The 24868-nt window shown below is 39.3% G+C and overlaps 2 protein-coding genes across 2 annotated transcripts; one reads left to right on the forward strand and one right to left on the reverse strand.

Moving 5' to 3' along the window:
• Positions 2006-2491, reverse strand: LOC109234744. Its single transcript, XM_019400807.1, has one exon. The coding sequence runs from the start codon at positions 2489-2491 to the stop codon at positions 2006-2008; it is 486 nt and encodes a 161-aa protein (XP_019256352.1).
• LOC109234210 (histone-lysine N-methyltransferase setd3) lies at positions 9688-14874 on the forward strand. The gene is made up of 5 exons (XM_019400093.1): positions 9688-10169; positions 12604-12770; positions 13316-13615; positions 13787-14050; positions 14260-14874. The coding sequence occupies exons 1-5, from the start codon at positions 9839-9841 to the stop codon at positions 14626-14628; spliced, it is 1431 nt and encodes a 476-aa protein (XP_019255638.1). The 5' UTR covers positions 9688-9838; the 3' UTR covers positions 14629-14874.

Here is a 24868-nt window from a genome sequence, read left to right on the forward strand (position 1 = left end):
CTGGGCAGGAGGACCTTTCTTCATCGCGTTCGTGAGGCTTGGGCCACATTCGCGTAGTTCTGTATCTAGTGCGTATCGCGCGCGAGGCTGGTGCCGCGAACACGTAGAGCATTTTCGGTGGCTGATATTTTTATTCATCGCGAACGCGATAGTTGTCCCGCGTTCACGAAAGAGGAGGCCTAGGCAGATTATAAAGTACTCTATTTCGAGGGTTTCATCCATTTTTGCATTTTGGGAGATATGGAGTGAAGCAATTTTCACCATATGAATTGGGGTAAGTGTTCTCTACTCGGTTTTGGTTATATTTTATGAATCTATCTTCGATTTAGCATTTGGTTGATGAATTTTAAAGAGGAAAATTGGGGGTTTTGGCCTTAAGTTTCATAATATGAATTCTTGAGTCATGAACACCGATTTAGAGTCGGATTTGAGTGAAACTAGTATGGTTGGACTCGTAATTGAATGGGTTGTTGGATTTTGTGAGTTTTGTCGGGTTTCGAGGTGCGGGCCCAGCTGTGATTTTTTGGACGGATTTAGAATTTGATTTAGGATTTGATCTTTATCATTTGTAATAGCTTCCTTGGGCTTTAGCTGATGTATTTGAGTTGTTTTTGGCTAGTTTTGAGCCGTTCGGAGGTCGCAACGCGTGGGATGGCATTCTTGGAGCATCGCTTGGCTTGCTCGGTATTTGAAATTGGCTTGTTTGAGATAAGTAACTCTTATAATCTTAGTGCTGAGGTTATGAAACCCCGAATTATGTGCTATATGATTGTTTCCGAGAAGACACATATGCTAGGTGACGGGCGTGTGGGCGTGCACCCTGTGAATGGTGACTTTGTTGCCTTCATTGCACTGTATAGTGGCCCTACTTTGTTGATATCTGTGTTTTCACCATGTTTAAAGTAATTGAGTTGTACATCATGCTAGATATCGTGTTTAGGCTTTATGCTGATATTGTTAGGACCCATAGTGGCCGTTTCTTACTGTCATCTTACTGATTTCATTGGTATTTTGTACTCAGTCATATTCATGTATTCATATCACATCGCAGTCTCAGTTGTTGTTTATTGATACATCATATCATTTTTGTCGGGCTAGTTTCATGACATTGTGAGCCCGTGAGTGAGACTGGAGAAATTGATGACTAAGTGAGGCCGAGGGCCTAATTGTGAGGTTATTGATACTATAGCACGTGAGTTGTATGTGCAGCACGTGAGTTGTCAGTGAGGATTCTGATATTGATACTATAACACGTGAGTTGTCCTTGCAGCACGTGAGTTTCTTGTGCAGATTATAGCGCTTGGGCTGAAGGAGCCCCTCCGGAGTCTGCACACCCAATGAGCGCGGTTGATTATTTTGAGGGATGAATCTTCCCTAGACATGGATCTTGTCCGAAGCAGTTATATGCTTGGAGATGGATCTTTTCCATGGGGCCGAATTAGCCTTCCTCGGTACTGAGTGACTGATGGTCAGTGATGTACATATTTCGGGATGGATCTTCCCTGGACTTTATTGGCCATATACAGTACCGAGTGGTTGAGCATGATGAGTGAGAAGTGTGAGACAATGAGGTTGAGTACTCTGAGAGTGTGAGTACATGATTCATCTCTGAGGTACATGGCATTTGCATGCACACAAGACATACATGCATAGAGATGCATTTTTCCTCATGTTGTACGGTATCACGTCATTCATGACTTTTTGCACACATTAAAATGTGGTCATAGAGAGGTATTTCACAATTGCTATCATGCTATCTGAAAATGAAACATCTTATTTATTGTGAAAAGGATTTTTAGAAAAATTACAGTTTTCAAACTATCTCATATTTTACGACAATTTCGGTAAAGGATTTGAGTCTTCACTGATATTCTTGAAAAATGGAACTATTTTCGAAAAACTGTGAAAAGCTGAGCATTTTATCTCTGAGTTACTTCCTTATCTATATATGCTCTACGCTGTTATGAACTGCTATTGGTTATTGGTGTTGGGCCCGACCTATGTTCTAGCTCGTCACTGCTTTCAACCTAAGGCCAGACATACCATCGTCCAACATCATATGTTTAACATCAGTATCTAAAATGTGCAAAGCAATGACGAGGGCATCATTGTGAGGGAAAGTCAAACGATCAGCATCTAACTCGTTGAAGATGATACTTTCTTCGAGTCTGTCATTCCATTCACGGGTGATAGATTTTTTGAGCTTGTGAGTGGCAGTGAATTTAACGCCATTGATGGAGGCATCATCGCCGCCGCCGATGATTATGTTAATAGTGCGAGCTGGTGATGGTGGCTTTGGCGGGCCTAGGCGTTCACGTCCTCTGGCGAAGTTATTTCTCCCCTTGCTGCTCAGCAGATCTTTGAGGTGTCCCAGCTGCAGCATGTTCACAACCTCTTGCCTGAAAGCGATGCAGTCTTCTGTCTTGTGTCCGCACTCCTGGTGGAACTTGCAGAGTGCATCGAATTTTTCGGTGCTTAGATCAGACCTCATATTTGGCGGCCACTTTACCTTCTTTCCGAGTTTCTCCAGGGTATAGACTATTTCTGTAAGTGACACACAAAAATTATGAGCAAATAATAAGGGGGCATACCTCTCTCGTTCCGGTGAGTCCTCGTTCTCGGCCAGGATAGACCTTCATCATAGCGGAAAGATCGGGTGATCCCTCTTTATGTTGTCTCTTCATTCTTTCCCGGGCTTGGCTTGTACTGAGACGAGCCGTCGAGTTGGTCCGTTTAGATTGTCGTCGTCTGCTCGGACTTCGGCACAGTAAGCATTGTGGATTTCATCCCAAGTGGTTGGAGGATATTTTATCAACCGACTCAGCAATTTTCTGATCGCTCTTAAGACATCTCTACTCAACCCGTTCTGAAAGGCTGCGACTGCCATCCCCTTGTACACATTTAGTAGAGTCATCTTTACCCTGTTGAATCGGGCAAGGAAGTCCCTCAGTCCATCTCCCAAGGATTTCTTGATGGCGAACATGTCATTTACTCTTGTTTTGGCTTTCTTGGCTCCAACATGCGCCGTTACAAACTTGTCAGCCATTTTTTTGAAGGTTTCCATGGAGTAGGTTGGTAGTTGTAAGTACCATGTTAGTGCCCCTCCCATAAGGGTTTCGCCGAATTTCTTTAGCAAAATAGAGGACATTTGTTCCTTGGTGAGGTCGTGGCCCTTCGTGGCGGTGACATAATGAGTCACGTGATCTTCGGGGTCAATCGTTCTGTCGTATATCCTGAGATACAACGGCATTTTGAAGGTCTTTGGTATGGCATATGAGGCTGCTTCCTTGTTGTACGCCTGCTCTACGAATCTTCTAACGTCCCTCTTTGGCAGTAGATTGGGGGCGCTCGATATCTTGTCAACTCGTTCTTGGTGGTATTTCATTTGATCTCTGAGCGCTTTCTTTTCGTTCTCCATTTCTTCCAACCTCTTTAGAACAGCGGTGAGGACATTGTCACCTGCTTTATTAGTAACATTGTGAGTTATACCTGGTGTTGGAGGGTTTGGTTGGTCGCCCTATTTGTCTTTCCGTTGTACTGCATGGGCTCTTGCGGTCTCTGTAGTCATGCATGGAGTAGGTTTGTTGAGTACCCTTACTAGCGTATCGGTCAACCATGCTTCGAGGAGATTTTTCATGGCTGGTGGCGTCCCCTCTCCTGTGGACGTGGAGGCCCCTTTTTCATGTGGTTTTGTTATGTTATAATGGAGGGGAGGCGACCTCTCGCGCCTGGGGGAGGCAGTAGGTCACGTCATCGCCCAACGTTTCACAGCTCTTGTTGATAGCGTTCATGGAAAGAGAAAAATCTTCCGGTTTTTTAGGTTAATGACTCACGTGGGTTGTAGATCTAAAGGAAACTAAAAGATTAGCTAAAAAGTCCCCACAGACGGTGCCAAACTGGTTGACCCAAAATATAGATCTTGTTTTAACCAATTAGATTTGAATAAAGAAGAGTCAATCTTAGCTAATAATAATATCCTAAAGACAAAGTTATCAGTTTTATGATAAATAACATGTATATTTGTCCGGATGGTAATGAATGTGAGCAATAATAACAGTATTCAATGATCCTAAAAGATGGAAGATGGCATTAAATAATAATAAATAACAATGAATGACATTTAAGTAAATAAAAATGTGTGAGTCACCTGAAAATAGTGAGATCTGTGGATATTCTTTCTCACAATGATGAATGATTTCTGAGCCTTTGAACACTCAGGTTGTTCTTGGATCTAGTGAAAATGCTAGACAAGAATCTTAGTAAAAAGGTTGTTTTTGTATACTTGTAATAGGGCCAAATTATTTCTACAAAGTCAATGTATTTTTACAAATGAATATCCCCATCTCCCCTGTCATTGTGTCTCTTTCTATTTATAAGTAATATATTTCTAGAAACCATAATAGTACAGGTGTAGAGAATTTCCACTAGAATACTCTTTAGTGTCCTATCTCGAAACTAGTCATTATAACTCTATCAAGGATGCTCGACCTCGACCTTGATCCTTGCTGACTCTTCGACATCAACCTTCATTATTTCTAGAAATTGGAGTCGTATTGGTGACACATGGTAGCCTGTGTATGCCTGCTTAATGCTAACATGATTTAATCATATTAGAGATAATTTTTTACCCACACACTTACTTATTATAAATTAGCTTGATTTACTTATAAAATTAAATTATCAAGGTTTTTAAATCTTAATTGTAAATTTAGTTATGCCTTTATAAAATCTGATTTAGATTTCATAAATAGAGCTCAGTTGATAGTCAAACAATTAAGCCATTACCTGTAAGCAAGTTCACCCTAACTCTACAGCTATTAAAAATGATTGCCTTAATTAGGCCTGCTTATCAGGCAGATTAGGCGGTTATTTACTCTTAACGGTTTGGCTTAACGGTTATCGGCTTTTAAATGTATTAATCCGTTAGTCACCCGATAAGATATCGGGCGGATTGGTATCGGTTTAGCTCTTATCGGGCGGTTTATCGGCCTAACATACATATTCACTAAATTGTGTTTTCCCTGTTGGACATGAAATAGCTGAACTGATTATAGAGCATGAATCGGAAGCAATGCAAAGGTAAGTTTAACACCATAAAAGCAATTGAGAACACTGTTTCTTATTCTCCTTTAACATTTGTTAATGTCGATGAACACCTTCAAAAGCGGAACAAGACAAAAGAAAGCTAAGTAGCAGTTGGCCTTTCATTAAAAAAATAAAACCAATATCTAGATTATCCTCAACTAGAACTAGGTACTGTCGTACTGATTACTGAAGTCATTCAAATCTCAAATTCAAATGTTTATCCAGCAGAAAAGGTTCATTACCACTAGAAGAGAAAAAGGGAAACAAATCCAGCATAGTAAATTAGTAAGTATAGCTTCATCTCATATCATAGCAACCCTTAAAACCCCTGATCAATCAAAACACTAACTATTTGCAAAGATAACACTGACTATACACATTTGCAAGATTTCCAGCACCTAACTTCTTGTGCATCATTGAACAGATCTTGAGAAGCCAACGGATCAGTAACTCTATCAGCAGTTCCATGGAGGACTGGAGGATTAGAATACTTGGCCACCAGTGCTGTAGGATCCCTTGAAATAGGAATCCCCCATTTGTGAGAACCTTTGAACCGGTACGTAGGTGCAACCAATGAGAAAATTGGTGCCACGGCCTGCATTTGGATGACGAACATAATATTAAAGAGCGCGTGCAAGAAGACATTGCTGATCATCAGAAAGTCATCTAAAGCAGACAAACATAATCATGTAATTTCATCAAAAAGTAGGACCTTACAGTAACAATAGGATTTGCAGGTTTCACACGCAATGCTGGTGAAGTCAATATGCAGATTTAGCCAGACTATGATAGCATGTACAAATATATGCGAAAAAACTTCACCTACTTAGCAATGATAAGCAGTTAAAATGGGCAGTCACAGAACAAATTGTTTGAAAGAGCAGCATTGTTTCTATGCACCTCTAATTCCAAATAAAACAAGGAATAGGCAGAGTAGCTGATGAATAATCTTACCAAATATATTAACACTACACGTCAATTACGGAAGGGTCTTTTCCATTGCTGGCTAAATCTGAAGAAAAAAAAATTAAAATAATGAATCGTGCGATAAATATAAGCATATCAACAACACTTATATACAACAAATATAGTAACAATATTATTACCTTGTTCAAGCTGCTCGATTTTATCAAGATTTTCCTCAACACTAATGGGTTGTTTTAATTTTTCATTTCGAAGCCAATCTTGAAGACACACTAGAGCTTGCACCAATTTAGGAGTTAATGAACTCCTAAATGAATCAAGAAGACGTCCTCCCATACTAAACGCACATTCGGATGCCACACTTGAAACCGGAACAACTAATACATCACGAACCATCTCCGCAAGAATTGGAAATCTAGCTGAGTTCAATTTCCATCAAAGAAGAACATCAAATTCTTTAGTATCACCCTCAGTTTCTTCACCTAAATATTTATCTAACTCTGTTCTAGTATCAACACCTCCACTCCCACTTTTATATTTTTTTTATATCTTGCATGAGTGATTCTAAAAGTCCTATATTTTGGGTGCTTGCTTGACTGCCAGAAAGCCCGGAAGTCGAAGTGTCCAATGAAGAACAATCTGAAGATGAAGCAAGCACAACACCTTTTGAGCTGGACTTTACATACTCACTGAATAATGAAGTCATGTACTTCGTCACTTCTGCTTGTATAGTTGCCTCCAGATCCACACCAAACATCTTACAGGTGCAAAGGCAACTGATTCGATCTTGTAACGTGGATCCAAAATACATGAGATAAAAATTATCTTGTTCATTTTCCCTGGATCACCCCAATACTTATCAAACTTTTCTTTCATATTCTTTGCCATTTCACTTAAAACTATATCTTCATTTGCTATCAATTGCTTCAAATAGACAGCAACTGTGCAAATTTCAAGAAAATGATTATTCGATGTAACATAACGTGATCCAGATATCTTCAAAGTAAGAAGATAGAAGATTTCAAGAAACTTTATAATTTTTTTTCACTACTCAAAAGTTCACCTGTAGGAATTCCAACATCAATATAAGAATGCTCAAGATAATGTCTCAAGCCAATTTCACTAGAAGCATAATGTGAAAATGCACTTTCAAATTCAACAGCCCTGCGCAACATCAAGTAGGTGGAATTCCATCTAGTTGGAACATCTAAGCATAAAGTTTTCTTAGAATTGAGTTGTTCAGCATCAAAACATTCTTGAAACCTCTTCAACCTCGCAGGAGACTTCCTAACATATCTCACTGCATGCCTAACACGTTCAGTAGGTACTGAAGATTCTTTTAAACCATCCTGGACCACAATATTCATGATGTGAGCCATACATCTCACGTGAAGGTGAGTACCATTCATCAAATTAGTTCCCATTTTTGTTAATTGCTTAGATAATTCTTTTACTGTCACATCATTTGAGCTTGCATTATCAACTATGACAGTGAAGATCTTATTTATCCCCCACTCACGTAAGCACCTACCAATACCGTTTGTCATATCTTCGCCTTTATGACTAACAATAGGACAAAAATTAATTATTCTCTTATGCATATTCCATTCACTATCAATTCAATGGGCAGTGATACACATGTAATTGATTCTTTGTATAGATGTCCAGGTATCAGTGGTAATACATACTCTTTGTTTTGTTTCTATAAAAAACCTTTTCAACTTTTGCTTTTCTTCATTAAAAAGATCAAAACAATCCCTAGTTACAGTACTACGGGAAGGGATCGAAAATAAGGCTGCGCCACTTTCATAAAGTCTCCAAAACCTTCTTTCTCAACAAAGCTAAAAGGAATCTCATCAACTATTACCATACGGCATAATGCTTTCCTACATTCTTCTTGTTCAAATTTCCAAGTAACAACAGCTACGTCACCCTGACTACCCCCGGAACAGATTGAAAGCCTAAATTTAATTGTTTTTTTATCAACAATAGCAGGGCGTTTAGGACACTTAAGCATATGAGAAAGAAGTGTCGACGTACTGTCTTTGGTCTTAAATACATACTCAATAAAGCAATAGTCACATTTTGCTTTTGTACTCCCTTCAGAAGTAATAATATCCGTAAAATGATCCCACACAACAGATCTTTTTCTCCTTTTTTTGGTTATATTTGACTCCGTTGTTTGAGCTTGACTTGTTGCATTTGAATTAGAAGCCCCACTTTCACCCATCATCACTTTATCACTTTGTATATTTTCAGCCATATATGAGTCACTGCAACAAGAAAAGAAAATGAATGAGAATAAAGACATCAAGTTGTAAACTAATCGTATTTGGTTATTAAACTAATCATGTTAAAACTTTGCATTCTTGTTTCTTTTGTGACAGAAGCTTACTGGATTGATCTCTCATGGATTCAGATCCTTTGGCTTCTAATACAACCAAAACACCTAGACTGTAGGTGAGATTTGCACCCAAAGGTCCTCATCGTAGAGCACAAAAGACTGTTCTGCCTAAACCGAAATAATCCAAAACTTGAATCTGTTGGATGTATCTAGTTTTCTTATTCTTTACTGGGACTATAACCAAAACAACTAGCCATAATTGTGGACATTCGATAAAATTCAAAGATGTCAGTAGCAGTAATATGACCACAAAAATTATTTTTCCTAGTTTGAAATGCGGTTAATCAAAGACTAGAATAGAGCCTCCATTTTTAGAAATGCAGTTACTCAAATAAATAGAACCCAGGGCATTTAAATTTTGTCGGCCGACGGATGCATATTCAAAGAAGTGGTTACAATTTTACCAGTTCATTTAAATTTTTTAAAGAATGTATTATATATCTGTATTAAGTGGAACACATTTATAACAAAGAAATAGTGTAATTGTATTTTAAACTTACTAATTAAACTTTATAATTTTCAAATTTGCCTAAATCCAACATATCTAATATAGTGTATCTGATATAAATTACATAAATTACTTCACAAACAAGAAAATTTCAAATACGATTAATTTGCACAGTACAAAACATAAGAACAGAGAAATGAAGACGAAGAAGAAAACCCTAAAATTACCAAAATCAACAACAACTTCTTCAACTACTTGAGTTGCCTCAGATTGCACCTCTACTGTAGTTGAAATTTGTGAGAAATACTCCTCTTTAAAGTCCCAGCAAAAATCAAAAAATCTTATTCATAAATAAGAGTACCTAGATAAGAAGATAAGAAGCCACGACTCGCGAGAGGGAGAGACGAGACGGCGAGAGGGAGACCGGTGGCTGGTGGAAGTCGACGACGACGAGGGCTATTGGCCGGTGGGCGGTGGCTGCTGGTTTAGGCGTTAGGGTTTCTCTGGAATTAGGAATTAAGAATGGGTTAGACTTTAGAGTTTAGAGACAGAACAGACGGGTTTGTTTTTGTTATTCATTTTCAAGGGGTTTAGTTTTTTTATATTTAATGTATATAAATAAAAATAAATTTTATATATATATATATATATATATTCTTAACGGGTTAACGGATATCCGTTAAGAAAATTGAATAATCCGCCAAACCGTTAAGCCGTTAATAAAAAAAAATCCAATCTATTCCCTGTCCGTTAAGCCGTTACCAGTAAGCTATTAAGTTTTGATTCGGTTCCGTTTTCGATTTCGGATGGATTTTGAACCCCCCTAGCCTTGATAGAAAAATCTTCTCCATTTTCTCACCCCACAGCCAACCAACAAAACAGTCTTGCTTTCAGACTTTGTGCTCCCATTTTCCCCTTCCTTTCCCATCGCCACTTTCAAAACAAAAGGGGACTCATCAGATAGCAAATTCAGCAGAATGTCAACCAAAATGATGCTAATGGCCAACTCCCTAACACACGTCTGTCCTCTCACTTGTGCCGCCGCCGCCGGTTCACGGCTAGTGCCACAACCACCAGACCTCATCAAATGGGTCAAAAGCGAAGGTGGGTTTGTTCACAAATCCGTACAAATATCACAAGGAGACTCCTTTGGCCTTGGCTTAGTTGCTTCTGAGGATATCCCAAAAGGGTCTGATATTATTTCCCTTCCTCAACATATTCCCCTCAAATTTGGGTCTTTAGAAGCAGAAACTTCACTTGATGCTGGTGCCCATTCTGCTTTGATAAAATTAGCTCAACATGTTCCTGGTATGGAGTTTTCCTTGTTCACATTCCTTTCTCATTTTGAAACTAGTTGGATTCGACTATATAATCCTCTATATGCATTTGGCTGATTTTTTATATGTTTCATGATAATTAGATTATTTCCCTTTTAATTTTTAAGCTGATAATGAACCCACCACAGCTATCTAACTTATGAAAGCATGTAATGTATTTGAAAGATTTTCCTTTTTATATAGTAACTACACATTAGTAGCAAACAAGTCCCGGTTGACTATATAATCACTCAAACCTTTGTATCATTCTGATCTATTAAGGTTAATTTGTTTTAGAGTTTTACTATAACTAGACTATTTTTTACCAGGCTGTAAATTTACCACAAGCTTCCTCCCTTATCTAGTCTAGGACTGGATATGGCTTTTAATACTCATATAGGCAGAGTAAAAGGGTTTCCCTTTTTCTACTGGAAAAGAAAATAGGAAAGAAAAAGGTCCCTGTTACAGATTCTTTGATTAGTGGATTAACTATTCTGTAATGCACATTCTACATCTGTATTGGTTGAGTGATCTAATTGGGATATATTTGAATATCAACTCTGCTGACTTTGACAGTAATGTTTCATACAGTGAGCGTTGTATCTAGTTAACAATGAGATATAGATTGGTCGGGGTATTTGTGTAACCGAAGCACTATGTTCCAGTGAAGATGTTTGTTTGTAAGATATCCGTAGTTCCCTCAAATAATGCTTGGCTTGATTATAAGGTAAGGAGGATCACAATCACCTTGGGATATTTATTAAAAAAAAAAAAGGAGATACGTCACCACTCAATGTAGGCATCAAATTGGCTTAGGAGGGATTGATAATGAGGGAACTATGAATATATTAGATAATTCTTTTCCTGTATTAATGCAAAGGGATTAAGGTATTGGTTATAGCTTGAACGAATATTTTGATCGCAATTTGATGTCTGTATGTCACAAATAAAGTAATTGTAAATTGAAATTCAAAAGATGTTACGACTTACAAATGAGTAAAAAGTAAAGATAATAAAGTGTTGTGAGGCTAGGGGTGTAATTGAAAGTAATCCAGATGGAACTGGATTAGCTATTCAACCACCGTCCTCTGAATTATTTTTCTTGGGAATAGGATTACTTAAAATTTTCGGTAACAAAAGCCAAGCTAATTAGTTTGGATTCTAGTCTCGACCTCAAACTTAGAACCATATGCCAGCCTAAGACTTCTGCCTAACCCTATCTCCCTTTATCCCTCGCCAAATCCAAAAACCAGATTGCACCTTATTGTTAGGGGTGACAGGATTGAAGCTTCCACAAGCTAACAGGACTGCTGTCGGCACAACCTAGTTGAATTCTGAAGGTCAAGGTGCCAACATGGGATATGTCAGTAAAAGTGACCATATAATGTTACATGAGTGTAATTACAGAACTAAGGACTGATGGCAGATAAATGGAGAAAGGGAAGGTTCCAGTAAGGAGGAACTGCAGTCCACATAATCGAGAAGGTTAGTACAATCTAAGGTGTAGTTGAGAAAACGAATGACGCCGGAATTGCGGCACCATGTCTGCTGGCTACGCGCAATCTTTCGGCTTGGGCACCAGCTATGAGAAATCATATCTCTGACAAGCCATTGCAAGTCCTAGACGACGCTCTTGGGTTAAAATGTCTTTCTTTGGCATGTTGACATGAGGTACCAAGTCCGCTGGGGATGTTGCCCCTTGCCTTAACCTCTCATAACCAGTCTTCTAGTCACTTATTCCACCCAAATGCCTGTCTAAGATAGTACCATGAGTGCTGACTAGAGTGTGACCACTTTTTAGCTATAAAATAAGCAATCAGCAGGGGATCAATTCTTAGATGAACACGGTCAGTTAAACTCTAACAAAAGAGACAGATCAGAAAAGGGGAAATTTGAGTAGGGTAGGTCAGTGTTAGCAAAATGAATATGCTTACTGTCCCATGCATGTGTCCTTAACAATTCAAATAGATATGGCCGTAATTGATGATTGTATGATGTGGATTCTTTGCTAACTTCCATAATACCTTATACAGTTGGCATATATGTTATATACACACACACATACAGTTCTTTTCTTAAACGTACTAAATTTTTTTGTAGCCTTGTCAAAGTAGAAAGAAAAAAGAGAAAACTCTATGCTCTATTCGCTGGTTTCCAGCGGTTTGTACTTTTGTTGCTTGCTTATCTATTTTGCAAATCATTCATTGTCATTTACTCTTGCTATTCTGTTCTGTTCTGTCGCTTTTCAATAAAATTGGTCTTTTTATCAGATTAGATGGCTAAATTCTATGCTGTTGATAACCCTTCTGATCTCTATTAGGAATAGTGGTTCTGTCTCAGTATAGGTTGGTAACTAAATTTCTATAAAATTAGGCTTTTGAGTATCTAATGTAAGGAGTAAACTGGAAACTTGGAGCATTTGGCAGAGGAGCTGTGGGCCATGAAATTGGGTTTGAAGCTTCTGCAAGAGAGAGCAAAAAAAGGTTCCTTCTGGTGGCCGTACATCAGCAATCTCCCAGAGACTTACACAGTGCCGATTTTCTTTCCTGGCGAGGATATAAAGAACTTGCAGTATGCCCCTCTTCTTTACCAGGTATTGCAGGGATATGCTGAATACGTTTTTCCCAATGGAAATAATGCTTTAAAAGGATTTTACCAACAGTAGTAATTCTAGCAGTTCTGTTCCTGGTGATTTTCTCCGGGGCTTGGGCTTCTCTTTCGTGCATTTAAGTTGACACTAGCCAAAACTTCTTTTGGGATTTGTATTTCCTTATTCTTTATCAGGTATTGCAGGGATATGCTGAATACCCTTTTTTTATCAATACATGCTGAATTCCTTTTCTCAGCGGAAGTATTACTTTAGAAGTTTTTCACCAAACGATGAAATTTTAGCTGTTTTTATCCTGCTGATTTTCTCCTGGTTTGGGCTTATCTTTCATGTAACTTCAGTTGAAGCTAAAATTTCTTTCCCGAAGATCAGTACATAAAAATGCAATTAGAAATCTCAAATTGACTTGGGACTTCCCAGATTGTTTTGAATTAAAAAGCCAAGTGTTCATGATAACCTTTAAGCTAACTCTGCATGTAAGCTCTATATGTTTCCCTATGTTGAAACTCGTAAACATTTTCATTTGGCAGGTGAACAAAAGATGCCGGTTTTTACTGGAATTTGATAAAATTCTGAAACATGAACTTGAAAATCTTAAACCTGATGATCATCCTTTTGGTGGCCAACATGTGGAATCATCTGCTCTAGGATGGGCTATGTCAGCTGTTTCATCTCGAGCATTCCGGTTGCATGGCAGTAAACGTCCTGATGGTACCCGCAGTAATGTTCCTATGATGCTTCCACTTATTGATATGTGCAACCACAGCTTTGATCCAAATGCTGAGATTGTACAGGAAGAAGAGAACCGCAATAGGAATATGCTTGTAAAGGTATTTAACCGCATGCATCTCACTTGAAAATGTGCACTGATAGATTGGTTCTTCTTTTGTCATAGATGAAGGTGTCATTTTGTTCCATGTGAAGTTCATGTATATCTCCTATTTTGGTTGATGTTGTCTTGGCCTTTTCTTTTGCTCTTTTTTTCTTCTTCCGCTTAACAGGTGGTTGCAGGAAGGCAGATAAAGCAAAATGATCCGTTGCTACTCAACTATGGCTGTTTAAGTAGTGATCTTTTTCTTCTAGACTATGGATTTGTCATTCCATCAAACCCCTACGACTGCATTGAACTTAAATACGATGGTGCTCTTCTTGATGCTGCGAGTATGGCTGCTGGGGTTTCATCCCCAAAATTCTCTTCACCGTCTCCATTGCGGCAGCAGATTTTATCACATTTAAATCTAGACGGACAAAACTCCGATCTGAAGGTTCATGCTTTTCCTTCTCATCTATTTTCATCCTGTTCGGTGAAGTTCTACTATTGTTTTTGAAGCAATGTTATTTCTATGGTGAAATTGCACAAATGTACTTGCTAAGAAAAGAAAAGCCTTTCTACTGAACTATAGCGATGAGCTCGGTTTATGCAGGCAATTAGTTTCTTGAGTTAACTGATTTTGTTTGCTGGATTATGTTAAAGGTGACACTAGGAGGTGGAGAGCTAGTAGAGGGGCGATTATTAGCAGCATTGAGAGTTGTCCTATCAGATGATGAGGAAGCAGTGCAGCAGCACGACTTGGAGATGCTCAAATCATTGACAGTCGAAGCCCCTCTGGGAATATCAACTGAAGTAGCTGCTCTTCGTACCATTGTCGCATTGTGCGTAATTGCACTTGGACACTTCCCAACCAAAATCATGGAGGACGAGTCATTGCTGAAGCAAAATGTTTCTCCTACTACTGAGTTGGCTATCCAGTTCAGAATACAAAAGAAATCCCTCATTGTGGATGTTATGAGAGATCTTAGCAAGAGGGTAAAGTTACTCCTTGCCAAGGAATCTGCCCCATAAAAGAACTAAGGGCAACAACTTGCTCACATAGATCTTCTGCCTGCTTCTTCTGGCATTTTGGGGATGCCATATTCAGTTTTACCTTCACCAATTTTGGAAATTGTAGTGATTAATTATGGTATCTATTTATTTATTTTTTTTTTAAATGACAGGCAGAGATTAGATCATGAACAAGATCTTCGATTTACCTATTTTTCCTTCATAAGTTATGCATTTTGAAGTGATATGTAGTATCACTTTGCTAAAGTTAAACTGCTTGGTAAATATGCTAACAATTTTCTTACAAGAAAATAAAAGTAAAACTAAAGGAAAGAAGAAGAACGTAACTAGGATTTTATTTTTGCAATTATACAGGGGACATGAGTGACATTTATTCTCTGTACAGCTAAAGAAGAACAAGTAGAAGAAAACCCCAAAAACATGAAGCTCTAGAAGTTATTAGTTTCTAAGAGCTAAGCCTAAAGGTGATCTATGCTGCTGTTGTTTTCCAGTGATCTCGCCAAGTGCCGTCTTCTTCTCTGCCTGTTGCTGTTGCTGTTGCAGAGATGGATGATCATTGATTTTCTCCGTTTCTTGCTTTATCTTTCTTACTTGGCTATGGACCAATACTCCATCTTCTTTGTTGCCCTTTTTCTGCTCCATTTCTTGTTGCCTTAGCTTCATATTTGGAAACCAACACCTAAGTTTTCTCTCTTCTTCTTCTTGGTAAGTATGGCCTTGTATTCATATGAGAAAGAATGATGAGAGTGACGACGTGGTTGATGGCTTGTTCACGAGTTTGGTTAAATTGTTTACTATCACGTACACGTAAACCTATTTCCTATTTGGTCTGTTCCAAAAATAATGATCACTTTTTAAATTTAGAAATAATTTGACTTAAATTTTCAATTCTATCATAATGGGAAGTTTTTACAATCACACAAATACTCTGGTCCTCTTTTTGATTTGTTTCGGACCACAAATTTTAAAAAATTTTATTTTTTCTTAAACTCTGTGCCCAATGAAACAGGTTCACGTAAATTAAAATGGAGGGAGTACTATTTCCTTTTCTATAAATAAGAGGGTACTTGCCATTTGAAAGATTTGATATTCTTTTTGTTACCTAAAACGACAGTGTAAATGTTTTGTTTTCATTAGCGTATTTAATACTCCATATAATAACAAGTTAGTTATCAATTTTATCATATAACAAATTATTCCCACCGTTTCATATTAAATGAGGTGGTTTCACTCGGCACGGAGTTTAAGAAAAAAGAAGAAAGATTTTTGAAACTTGTGGTCTAAAAAGTTTAAGGGTAAAAAGTTTGTGGGACCATGACATTTGTGTGGCTATAAAAGCTTCTCATTAAGGGTAAATGGGTAAAATAAAAGAGTTTAAAGTTGAATTATTTCCAAATTTAGAAATGTGTTATTTGTTTTGGAATGGACTAAAAAGGAAAGTACCTCATCTAATATGAAACGGAGGGAGTAATAATTTATTAAAATATTTACTTGTAATTACCTAATAAGTGATTGATTGTATAAATATTTTCTTTTAATGCATGAAAATTAAAATCATGTAACAATAATTCTTTATGATACGACAATTACATTTCAATCTCATATAAATTAGGTCGATAATATGAATTCAATGTTGATATCTTTTTATTTATGCACGCCTTAATCCAATATTAAACAAATAAAAGCACTTGCATTAGTTGAAAATTGTTGTGAGATTCTTGTGATTGTTAATTGACCATATGGCGAGAAAGTTGTGAAGTAGGGGATTATGTGTCACCCTACAATAAGACTGGTGGGTAAGTATGATAAGAGAGTTAAGCCACCTCAACAGTTTGGAATTGTAAATTGAGTCAAAGGAGGGGGCAATTTGTTTTCTAGAAGGGGAGATTCATGGCTGGCTCAATTGTCAATCATTAGTCTTCTATTGTATTAAGGATCTATTTTTAATAAATTATTCTTATTAATAGTCATTAGAGTTGTAACTCTAATAAAACTAGAGAAGCGTGAGTACTTAATACAAAGGACAATACAACAACAACAATAGTAAAAAAATTGATCTCTCTCGATTTGCAAAAATGAACAAGTAAAAAAACATTATATGATGAAGGGAGGTAGTATACAACTAACTTAAATGGTAAGTTATTAAGTACCAATTTTTTGAAAATACTTTCTTATGTTAGTTATTACTCATTATCTTTAAAGATTACTCGCTTCTGAAAAGAAATTATAGGAATTCGAAGTACTAGAGTGTATCTAATTTACTTGTGCTAACTCGGACATTCATTTTATAAATTAAAACTCTTTCAGTTTCAACTTATATGGCGTAATTGATTGGACACTAATTGAGCGGATTTTTTCTTTAAAAATTTTGTGAGTTTAATTATATATATATCATAACCTTTGCGTGGATAGAATTGAGCTTAACTAGTATCCATCTACAGTGTAAACATTTTTTAGCTCATCAGATAACTATAAAGACTATTACAAATATTTAATTTTTTTTAAGACCATGAGAATCGGGAGGAAGACTACGGGATTAAAGCATCCTGAAGAAATCAAATAATGATGGGAATTTTAATTTTAAATATGTCATAAAAATTGTGTCGCTATAAAAGTTCGTCAAGACAAAACATGAAGTAAGTTAAAATATTTTCATTATAAAGGTGTCATTTTTCGAAATGGGCTAGTACGAAAATTGGTTACCCTCAAATTCGGATAACAATTAAACTTATATTGTGGTGGTATGGATATGTGATTCCACCCAATACCAATTGATAAGCAAGAAAACAAATGAATAAATTAGAGAATAAAATAAGTCAAACCAGTATGCTAGCCAATAAGAACAGCAACTATGATGAACAGTAATTGAAATAGCAGGAAGGTAACGAGTGTATATATTCTTATCAGTGAATCATGATGATTACAAATGAATAGGATCTCTCTTTATATAATAGAGGAGTCCTAAATAAGGTACACTTCTAATTATAGTAGAAAACCATATTAACATCTAATTAATCGCCGTGGATTGATCCATTCCGAGATTCACGCCACGATCCTCGACCAATCGTGGATATCTCGCCTTTTCCGTTATCAAGCTATACCGATGTCAGACGGAGTCTGTCTCTCTCTGGCCGCGATTGACGTCGACCTCAGTCCGAAAAGAGGCTTCGATTCCGGGCTCGACGTCCTAGCTCCTTGACGCGACATCCCCACCTCGACCAAAGAATGAAATCGGGTAGCGATAGTCCCCTTGTTTCTTAGAATAAAATGATAAGAAATGACTTGAGCCTCGATTATCTAGAGACCCCGATAATGATGTCACCCCATGATGCAAGCGATTGAGGTGACCGAAATGTCCCGCCGGTACAATTTCCCAAATCATTAATGCTTGCTAGTGGACGGTCGGCCACTAGCACCACCGAACCGTTGCCGTAAATCTATAAATATAGGCTTTTTGGTTGAATCAAAGTTTTACTTTCACCTCCACCAAGTTTTCTAATTCTCTTACTCTCTCTATCTCTTCTCTTTCACCCCCGCCGAGTCAACTTTGCTAGTGTCAGGAATACCAAGTTTCACCTGTTTCCGCTTTCTTCTACCTGAATTAATGGCGAAAACCTCCAAAATCGTCCCATAAAAGGAAAAGGCCTCTTCATCGCGGCCGCCCGGTGATAAAACGCCGGTGGAGCCATGCATCGAAGAGTGCATTTCTGGGTCATGCAACCTTTCTTCTGATTTCAAAATTGAAAAACCATCTTCGGTCCCTGGCCGTTGTGAGCCCATGTCGAGATACATATGCTCGATAACTGAAGGTGATCTCGAGCAGGTGAAAAAAGACTGCCACTGGGAAAATGCAACGGTTGTGGTTCCAACCCCCGAGGAGGATATAACTACTTACGTGGAAGGGTTTCTTAGTGTTTACACTTACACTTTCACGCTGCATCACGTCGGTCCTGTTATTATCGACTTTTGCCGCAAGTACCGAATAACTCTTGGCTAATTACACCCCTGCTTTTAGCGTATTGTCATCTTGCTCCGATTCTTCGTGAGTAAGGTCGAAGGGATGCTATTTACTCTCGACCACCTCATGAGATTGTATATCCCCCGTCTCTATCAGGGCGGATTAATAAGGATCCACCGCTGAGCCACAAAGGTGTTGTTATCAAGTGTAGATGAGGACAAGGATCATGGATGGATGAGCCGGTTTGTCCGAGTGAGGACCTCCGACACAATCCCGGCCGAGAAAATGACATTCCCCGAGGAATGGAACATGAAGCGTAAGTAAACCCATCAATATCTTATGTCGATTGCTTTGTTTCTTTTCTCTTCCTTTACCTGCATCTTTTCTCACCCATGTCTTTTTTTGTGATATAGCGGTTCCCTAGGTGCCCGGAGCAATCTCGGACCTCGAAAGTTGGGTTCGGAAGCTGGCTTCGACTTCCACACATGCTGGGCACTCGTAGGGCGATTTAGCGAGGGGCCGATGGGAGGCCAAGAATCATGGTAAGCTTATCCTGTACGCTTTCGACGCTTTTTTCTCAAACGTTTCTTTTTATTTATACTTGAATACCTTTTATGCAGGCCTTGGGGATGTTGCTGAAATGAGGCTGGCCCCTGATCGGAGCCAACCCTACACCACTATAGAGTGGCAAGAGCGGTCAATGTAGCATTTACCCGATAAGTTGGGATCAAATCTACAGAGAGCTAAGAAAGGTTTGGAATTGGGTTCCTATCTAATCTAGCAATGTGCGATGTTCGTAATTACACTTCCATTCATTCTTGTTTGTTCACTATTCTATTTTTATACTGATGATGCAAGTAATTAGACTAAATATGATATTTTTGTAAGGTTTTCTTAATTGATGGAAAGGCACTAGGGAAGTGACTAACTCCTAGGAGAGTACTAACGGGATCTAAAACTTAGGGCAAAATTGTTATAGTTGGGATCGTGATATAGCCAATGCACGAAACTACTCACTCTATACCTCTCGGTAGTTTGAGTGACTTTGCCCTAATTGGCTTTCTCAAGTCCAATTGGGTGTTCACATTGTGCAACCAAAGTTGGCTCAAGTTGTGTATTACTACTCTAGATTTAACCCTTTAATTAGGGCTATCGATCTCTTGAATGAGATAGAATGCACCCCAATTCCTTGTTGGCCTGAATTTATTAAACTTGGGCTCTCTTTCTCAAGAAGAGCCTAAGTCAAAAAGGCACAAATTAGTGTTTGCAACCACTAATTCAACATTTAAAGCATAAATCACACCAAATATCATTCACCCATAAACATCTAAGCCCTAAAATAGGAGACCCATTAAAAACCCACACTAGGGTTGAGACACAACCCTAGCTAATGGGTCTAGCTACTCATAATAACTGAAGAAATCAAAGATTTAGATGAATAATAACCCATAAAAAGTAACTACAAGATGAAGATCTAAGATTAATTGCTAAACTAGATATAAAATTACTCAAAAAGGCAAAAGTAGGCGGTTCACATGCTCAGCTAATTAACAGATGACCTAAAAATCTGAAAAAGAAGTATTTATACACAGCTAAATTTTCCGAACAAAAATGCCCCTACGGAGGTACCGCTGACAGCGGAAAATGGACCGCTGCAACGGTGAGGCTACCTCGGCCGTATAAAATCAAGCACGGACCGCGGTCTTCAACTTTCAGCTCAACTTCAGACTCTCTGAATCTCTCCTCCGCTAACCGCGATAAAAGAACCGTTGTCGCGGTAGAGGCACTGCTGCAACACAAAAGCACCGCAGTCAGCGGTGACTTGAAAAGCCTCAAATTGTATCTCTCTGAATCTTTGCCACCACGGACCGCAAGATCAAGACCGCCTCAACAGTGGATCCTCCGCGTCCGCGGTTGATTTTTCGCTGTAGCGCTCAGTTGACTCTGCTTTGACTTGTGCAGGTTTCACTCCCTTTTGAGCTGGTTTTGACTTTCTTGTCTCTTTTTGACCAAACACAGCAAACAAGCACAATAAGTTAGCTTTTGGGAATACTTGTACACACTTTTAATCCAAAACCAAGCAAAAAGGAGCATAAAATAGACTAGAATCCCTAGTTATCAACTCCCCCAAACTTAAGCTTTTGCTTGTCCTCAAGCAAACAAAGTAATTCCCACCTCCTCAAGATAAAAGAAAGGAAAATTCAGCTGTCCTAAAGTAACCTCGTCAAGAATCAATTGGGACTAATAGTTACCCTCAACTCAAATGCATTATCAACAATACACAACCTTTTAGCACCATGGCTATAGTGCGACACAAAAGCATCAAGAGTTGACTCAACTTATCAAGGAAACTCTTTCTGTTACATTGGTCGGCGTGGAACCCAAACTCATACTCCTCAAATCTCCATAAGCAAACCTCACTTTTATATTGTAGCACTCAGAACGAGGATTGTGGAAAACACACTCATCTCTCTCAAAGAAAGGTCACAAGTCTGGCTCTAAGTACCATAAGCTTGCCCCTTATGTGAGTCACCACTAATGTAAGCTCACCCAACTCAAGATCATATAGGGCTTTTGTGGGGATGTAATGAAGGCTTTTGGTTCAGGGTAGGATATATTGGTCTAATAAGGTTTCATCTTCCCTTAAGCACTTCATTTGCTTCATTTTGGCACACATTTTCTTGACTCTTTGAGTCATTTACTTCTTCTTTAGGGGCTAGAGAGACACACTGTCACTCTTTCTTGTTCATTTCAATCCTTTTTCTCCTTTCCAATCTTTCCATGCCTTTCATCTTTGCTTTTATTGACTCCCTTCATTTCTTCTACATTGTTCATTTTCTTTTTGAATTTTTGGCTTTTCTTTCTTTTTGCCTTTCCTTTTCTTCATTTTGTACCTTTTATCAGTTTTGCATTTCTCGTCTCTCCCCCCAAACTTATGCTTTTGCCTTGTGCTAAGGAAAGATAGGGTGCCAAGAGAGGATCATTTTAGAACGGATAAAGGCTTGTATCATGGTTATTAAAAGAATTAGGGCTATGGCTCAACGGGGTTGACTAGGGATATCATCATTGGTAGGCTATGGATGTTTTCAAGTCTCAATTAGGATCAAGGAGAGCCTATAATCACTTCCTAAGTCGAGCTTCACTTAGGATTTCGCCTAGACAAACATTCAGGGCAAGTTCTAGACTTATTGGCACGGGACTTGGACTTGCAAATCAATACCTCACCACACAAGCTATAGGATTGCTAAAGAAACAGAGTCGGGGGCCCACAACAACCTTAGCTAAGATTTGAGCAATACAAATGGTTTCGAGAAACCACTCGATGATTGTTTAATCAACACAAGAGTCTCAAGGTCACAACTATCATCATCCTATACACACTATTTGTTATTAACCATAAGGTCAAAGGTAAATGTTTTAGGCCCAAGTGAAGCTTTGCCTTAGGCACCATTGCTCGCTAACTACTATTTACAAAAATAAAAAGAAAAACAGACTCAAACCCTTAAGAAGGTTGTCATGCCATCCATCATTAGGAAGAGCCACCCGGTTCACACAAACTCCACCTCTAGAAAGAACTGTGGCATTAAGAAAAGCAAAGGCTTATTGATCATTGAAACTTGTAAAATAAGAAGCTAAGAACCGAAAAAGAATCTATTAAATGAAGTAAGAAGCTATACTATTAAGGGAAATTGCAAAAGAAGCTATGAAGTAAAATGCGGAAAGTAAACTAAATATGTACAGTAGGGGGTTTAGATGAATATACATAAGAGGGAATGAATATATACATGAGAGAGTAACTTTATATACAGACCAAGATCGAAAAATAACAAAAAGTGAAATAAATGGTAAAGTCATATACATACCAAAAGTGAAAAATAAGCATAAAAAAGAAAATAGTATCATAATTACAAACCAACTACCAAATCATCAAAGTAGAGCCACCCCCTCAAATAAAAGCTAGCATTGTCCTCAATGCTAACTAACCAAAAATATGCTCAAAAAGAAGGGTAGAGAGTAAAGGAAACTCCCTATAGGTCCTCTGTCTGCATCGGGTCCTGTGACAGCATGGGGTCCTCTGGCTGGGCACCTGGATCACCTGTCTCGGGGGCCTGTGGTTGCGCAGAAGCAGCCCCCTCAGTCTCCGGCAGCTCAATCTTTACATCATCAACACAGGGCATCACTCTCCTCCTCTTGGGCTCTTTCTCAATTGCCTGCTCCTGAACCTGCTCCGTCTGAGCCACTGGAGGCTGGTCATGTAATAGTAGCTCCAAAAGGTAAGTGGTCAGCTGCCTTCATCTTCTCCACCTCCCCCCTCAATTCCTTCACAGACTCTTTTGAGGACCGAGTCTTCTTGAGCTTCTTTGTCTACTTGCTCAGCTCCTCAAGCGATTTTCCTTGAACTGCTAGAGCATCCATTATAAGCTTTTGGTTCAGGAGCTTCTTCTGTTGTCTAGAAGCTCCTTGAGAGACTCTTTTACCGAAGTTGGCACATGTGGCTGTGGGGAAACTGATTAGGCTGCCACCGAACTGGATAGCACAGACAGCTTAGAAGTTGCTGGCCGCATCCAGTTGTTGATACTGGAGAGTGTTTGGCTCAACCTGTGAGCCGTCAATGGGTTGCTGAGGAGGATGGAATTTCTGAAGGAATGGAAGTAGATTGTCCGGAGGCAGGATCTGGTATGGTAGTCGGTGGCTGTGAAGTAGTGACTACCACTACTGGCTCTTCAGACTGGCCAGTAGAAGTAGTAGCTTTGCCCTTGGATTCCTTGTATCTGGGGTTGTCAGGACTCTTCAGGCTATACCATGAAAAGGGCATCTTGGGTTTTACCTTGACATCAAAGTTTCTTTTCTCCACCTCCTGATCTTCCAAGTACATGGTAAGGAAGTTCAGGAAGGGGTACGATATATAACCCTCATTGACCATTCTGGTGATCACCCTAGACATGATATTCCCGACATTGATCGGGAACCCCGCCATAATAGCCGCCACTATAATCGCCCGGGAGACCGGCAAGGTGTTTTCGTGAGTAGTGGGGTCTAGCCTGGTGCATACAAAAGTCTCCCAACCCTTCGTCTCAAAGTTTAGGGTGTTCCTCAAGATAGGAACCCTTACTGTCAACCATGCTGGAGTGGTATCTAGGAGAGACAGGTATGATGCCAACCACGGGCGGGATACCTCGTCCATCGCCACCTTCTCCAAGTACGATGTCTCTTCTTCATCATTGAAGCTCAGGTAGTCATTGATCATCTTCCCATCAAACTTAACTTTCAAGTTTCGCACCTTAGTCACTTGTATCCTTCTTGATGTGGGATGCATTGGAGTAGAATTCTTTGACTAAATGCTCATTGGCATCCCACACCTTACCGGTGAAGTAATCCCATCCTACTCGTTCATTGAAGTGTTGCTTCACGTTGGGGTTGTGAGGCAGTAGGTCCCACTCTATGAACTGGCGCTCATGAATAAGTGACCTTAGAGGCCACCGCTCCCGGAATTTGTGATATGCCAGCTCACTGACAAACCTCCTTTGCTACACTTTAGGGTTTCTAGTCCTTTCCACACCCCCGGTTTGGGTCACACCCCCTCCCTCGTCACCCGGTATACGGGATCTTGTCTAGGTGACGAAGCTGTAGGTGAGGTTGAAGCTGAAGACTCACTACCCTCTACTGAGCCATCAGACGACTCACCAGAAGAGGCAGCAGGAGAAGTAGGAGAGGCTGGGGGTGTAGGTTCATCTCTCAACCTATGTCTCTCCGGGAAGTCGGGTACATATGCAGGCACTAAATCAGACTCTGATGCCTCCCGGGAAGGCACATACTCACTCCCTTCTGAGTGAGAAGCAGCTCTGCCTGCAGCTCTGATGGTTTTCCTCATCTCCCCAATTGATTTCCGAACTGCAGGGGTCAACTTTATTTGTCCTCATCCCCTACCCCGGGAGGACTATGCTCTACCCTTTTGTTTCTCACTTCCGTCTCTAGATTTAACTATTATCTACAAACATAATCCATAGCATATTGTTAGTTGCTAGAAGAAGCAGTGAAGAAAATAGCAGAACAATTTACAGTGCATGGGGAAGTAGACCGCGGATCGCGAAAAAAGGAGCACGGCCGCTAAGGCTGCACCGCGGACAACGAAAAATGCATCGCGGCTGCCGAGGTGTGGGGATTAGACTACCCACCCTCTAATTCTAAAGCACCACGGATCGCGGAAAGTCGAGTGCGGCCGCGGTGGTTGCAGTGCTTCCGCGGAATATCAACCGCGGCCGCGGACCCTTACAATTGACT

Source organism: Nicotiana attenuata, chromosome 11 (genome assembly GCF_001879085.1).
Source record: "Nicotiana attenuata strain UT chromosome 11, NIATTr2, whole genome shotgun sequence".
Lineage (NCBI taxonomy): Eukaryota > Viridiplantae > Streptophyta > Magnoliopsida > Solanales > Solanaceae > Nicotiana > Nicotiana attenuata.

Bases quoted from the DNA above. Each gene is read 5' to 3' on its own strand.
- LOC109234744 (XM_019400807.1), bottom strand. From the start codon at position 2,491: ATGAGGTCTGATCTAAGCACCGAAAAATTCGATGCACTCTGCAAGTTC.
- LOC109234210 (XM_019400093.1), top strand. From the start codon at position 9,839: ATGTCAACCAAAATGATGCTAATGGCCAACTCCCTAACACACGTCTGT. The intron at 13,616-13,786 runs GTATTTAACCGC...TCCGCTTAACAG, and splicing joins ATAGGAATATGCTTGTAAAG to GTGGTTGCAGGAAGGCAGAT. The intron at 14,051-14,259 runs GTTCATGCTTTT...ATTATGTTAAAG, and splicing joins GACAAAACTCCGATCTGAAG to GTGACACTAGGAGGTGGAGA.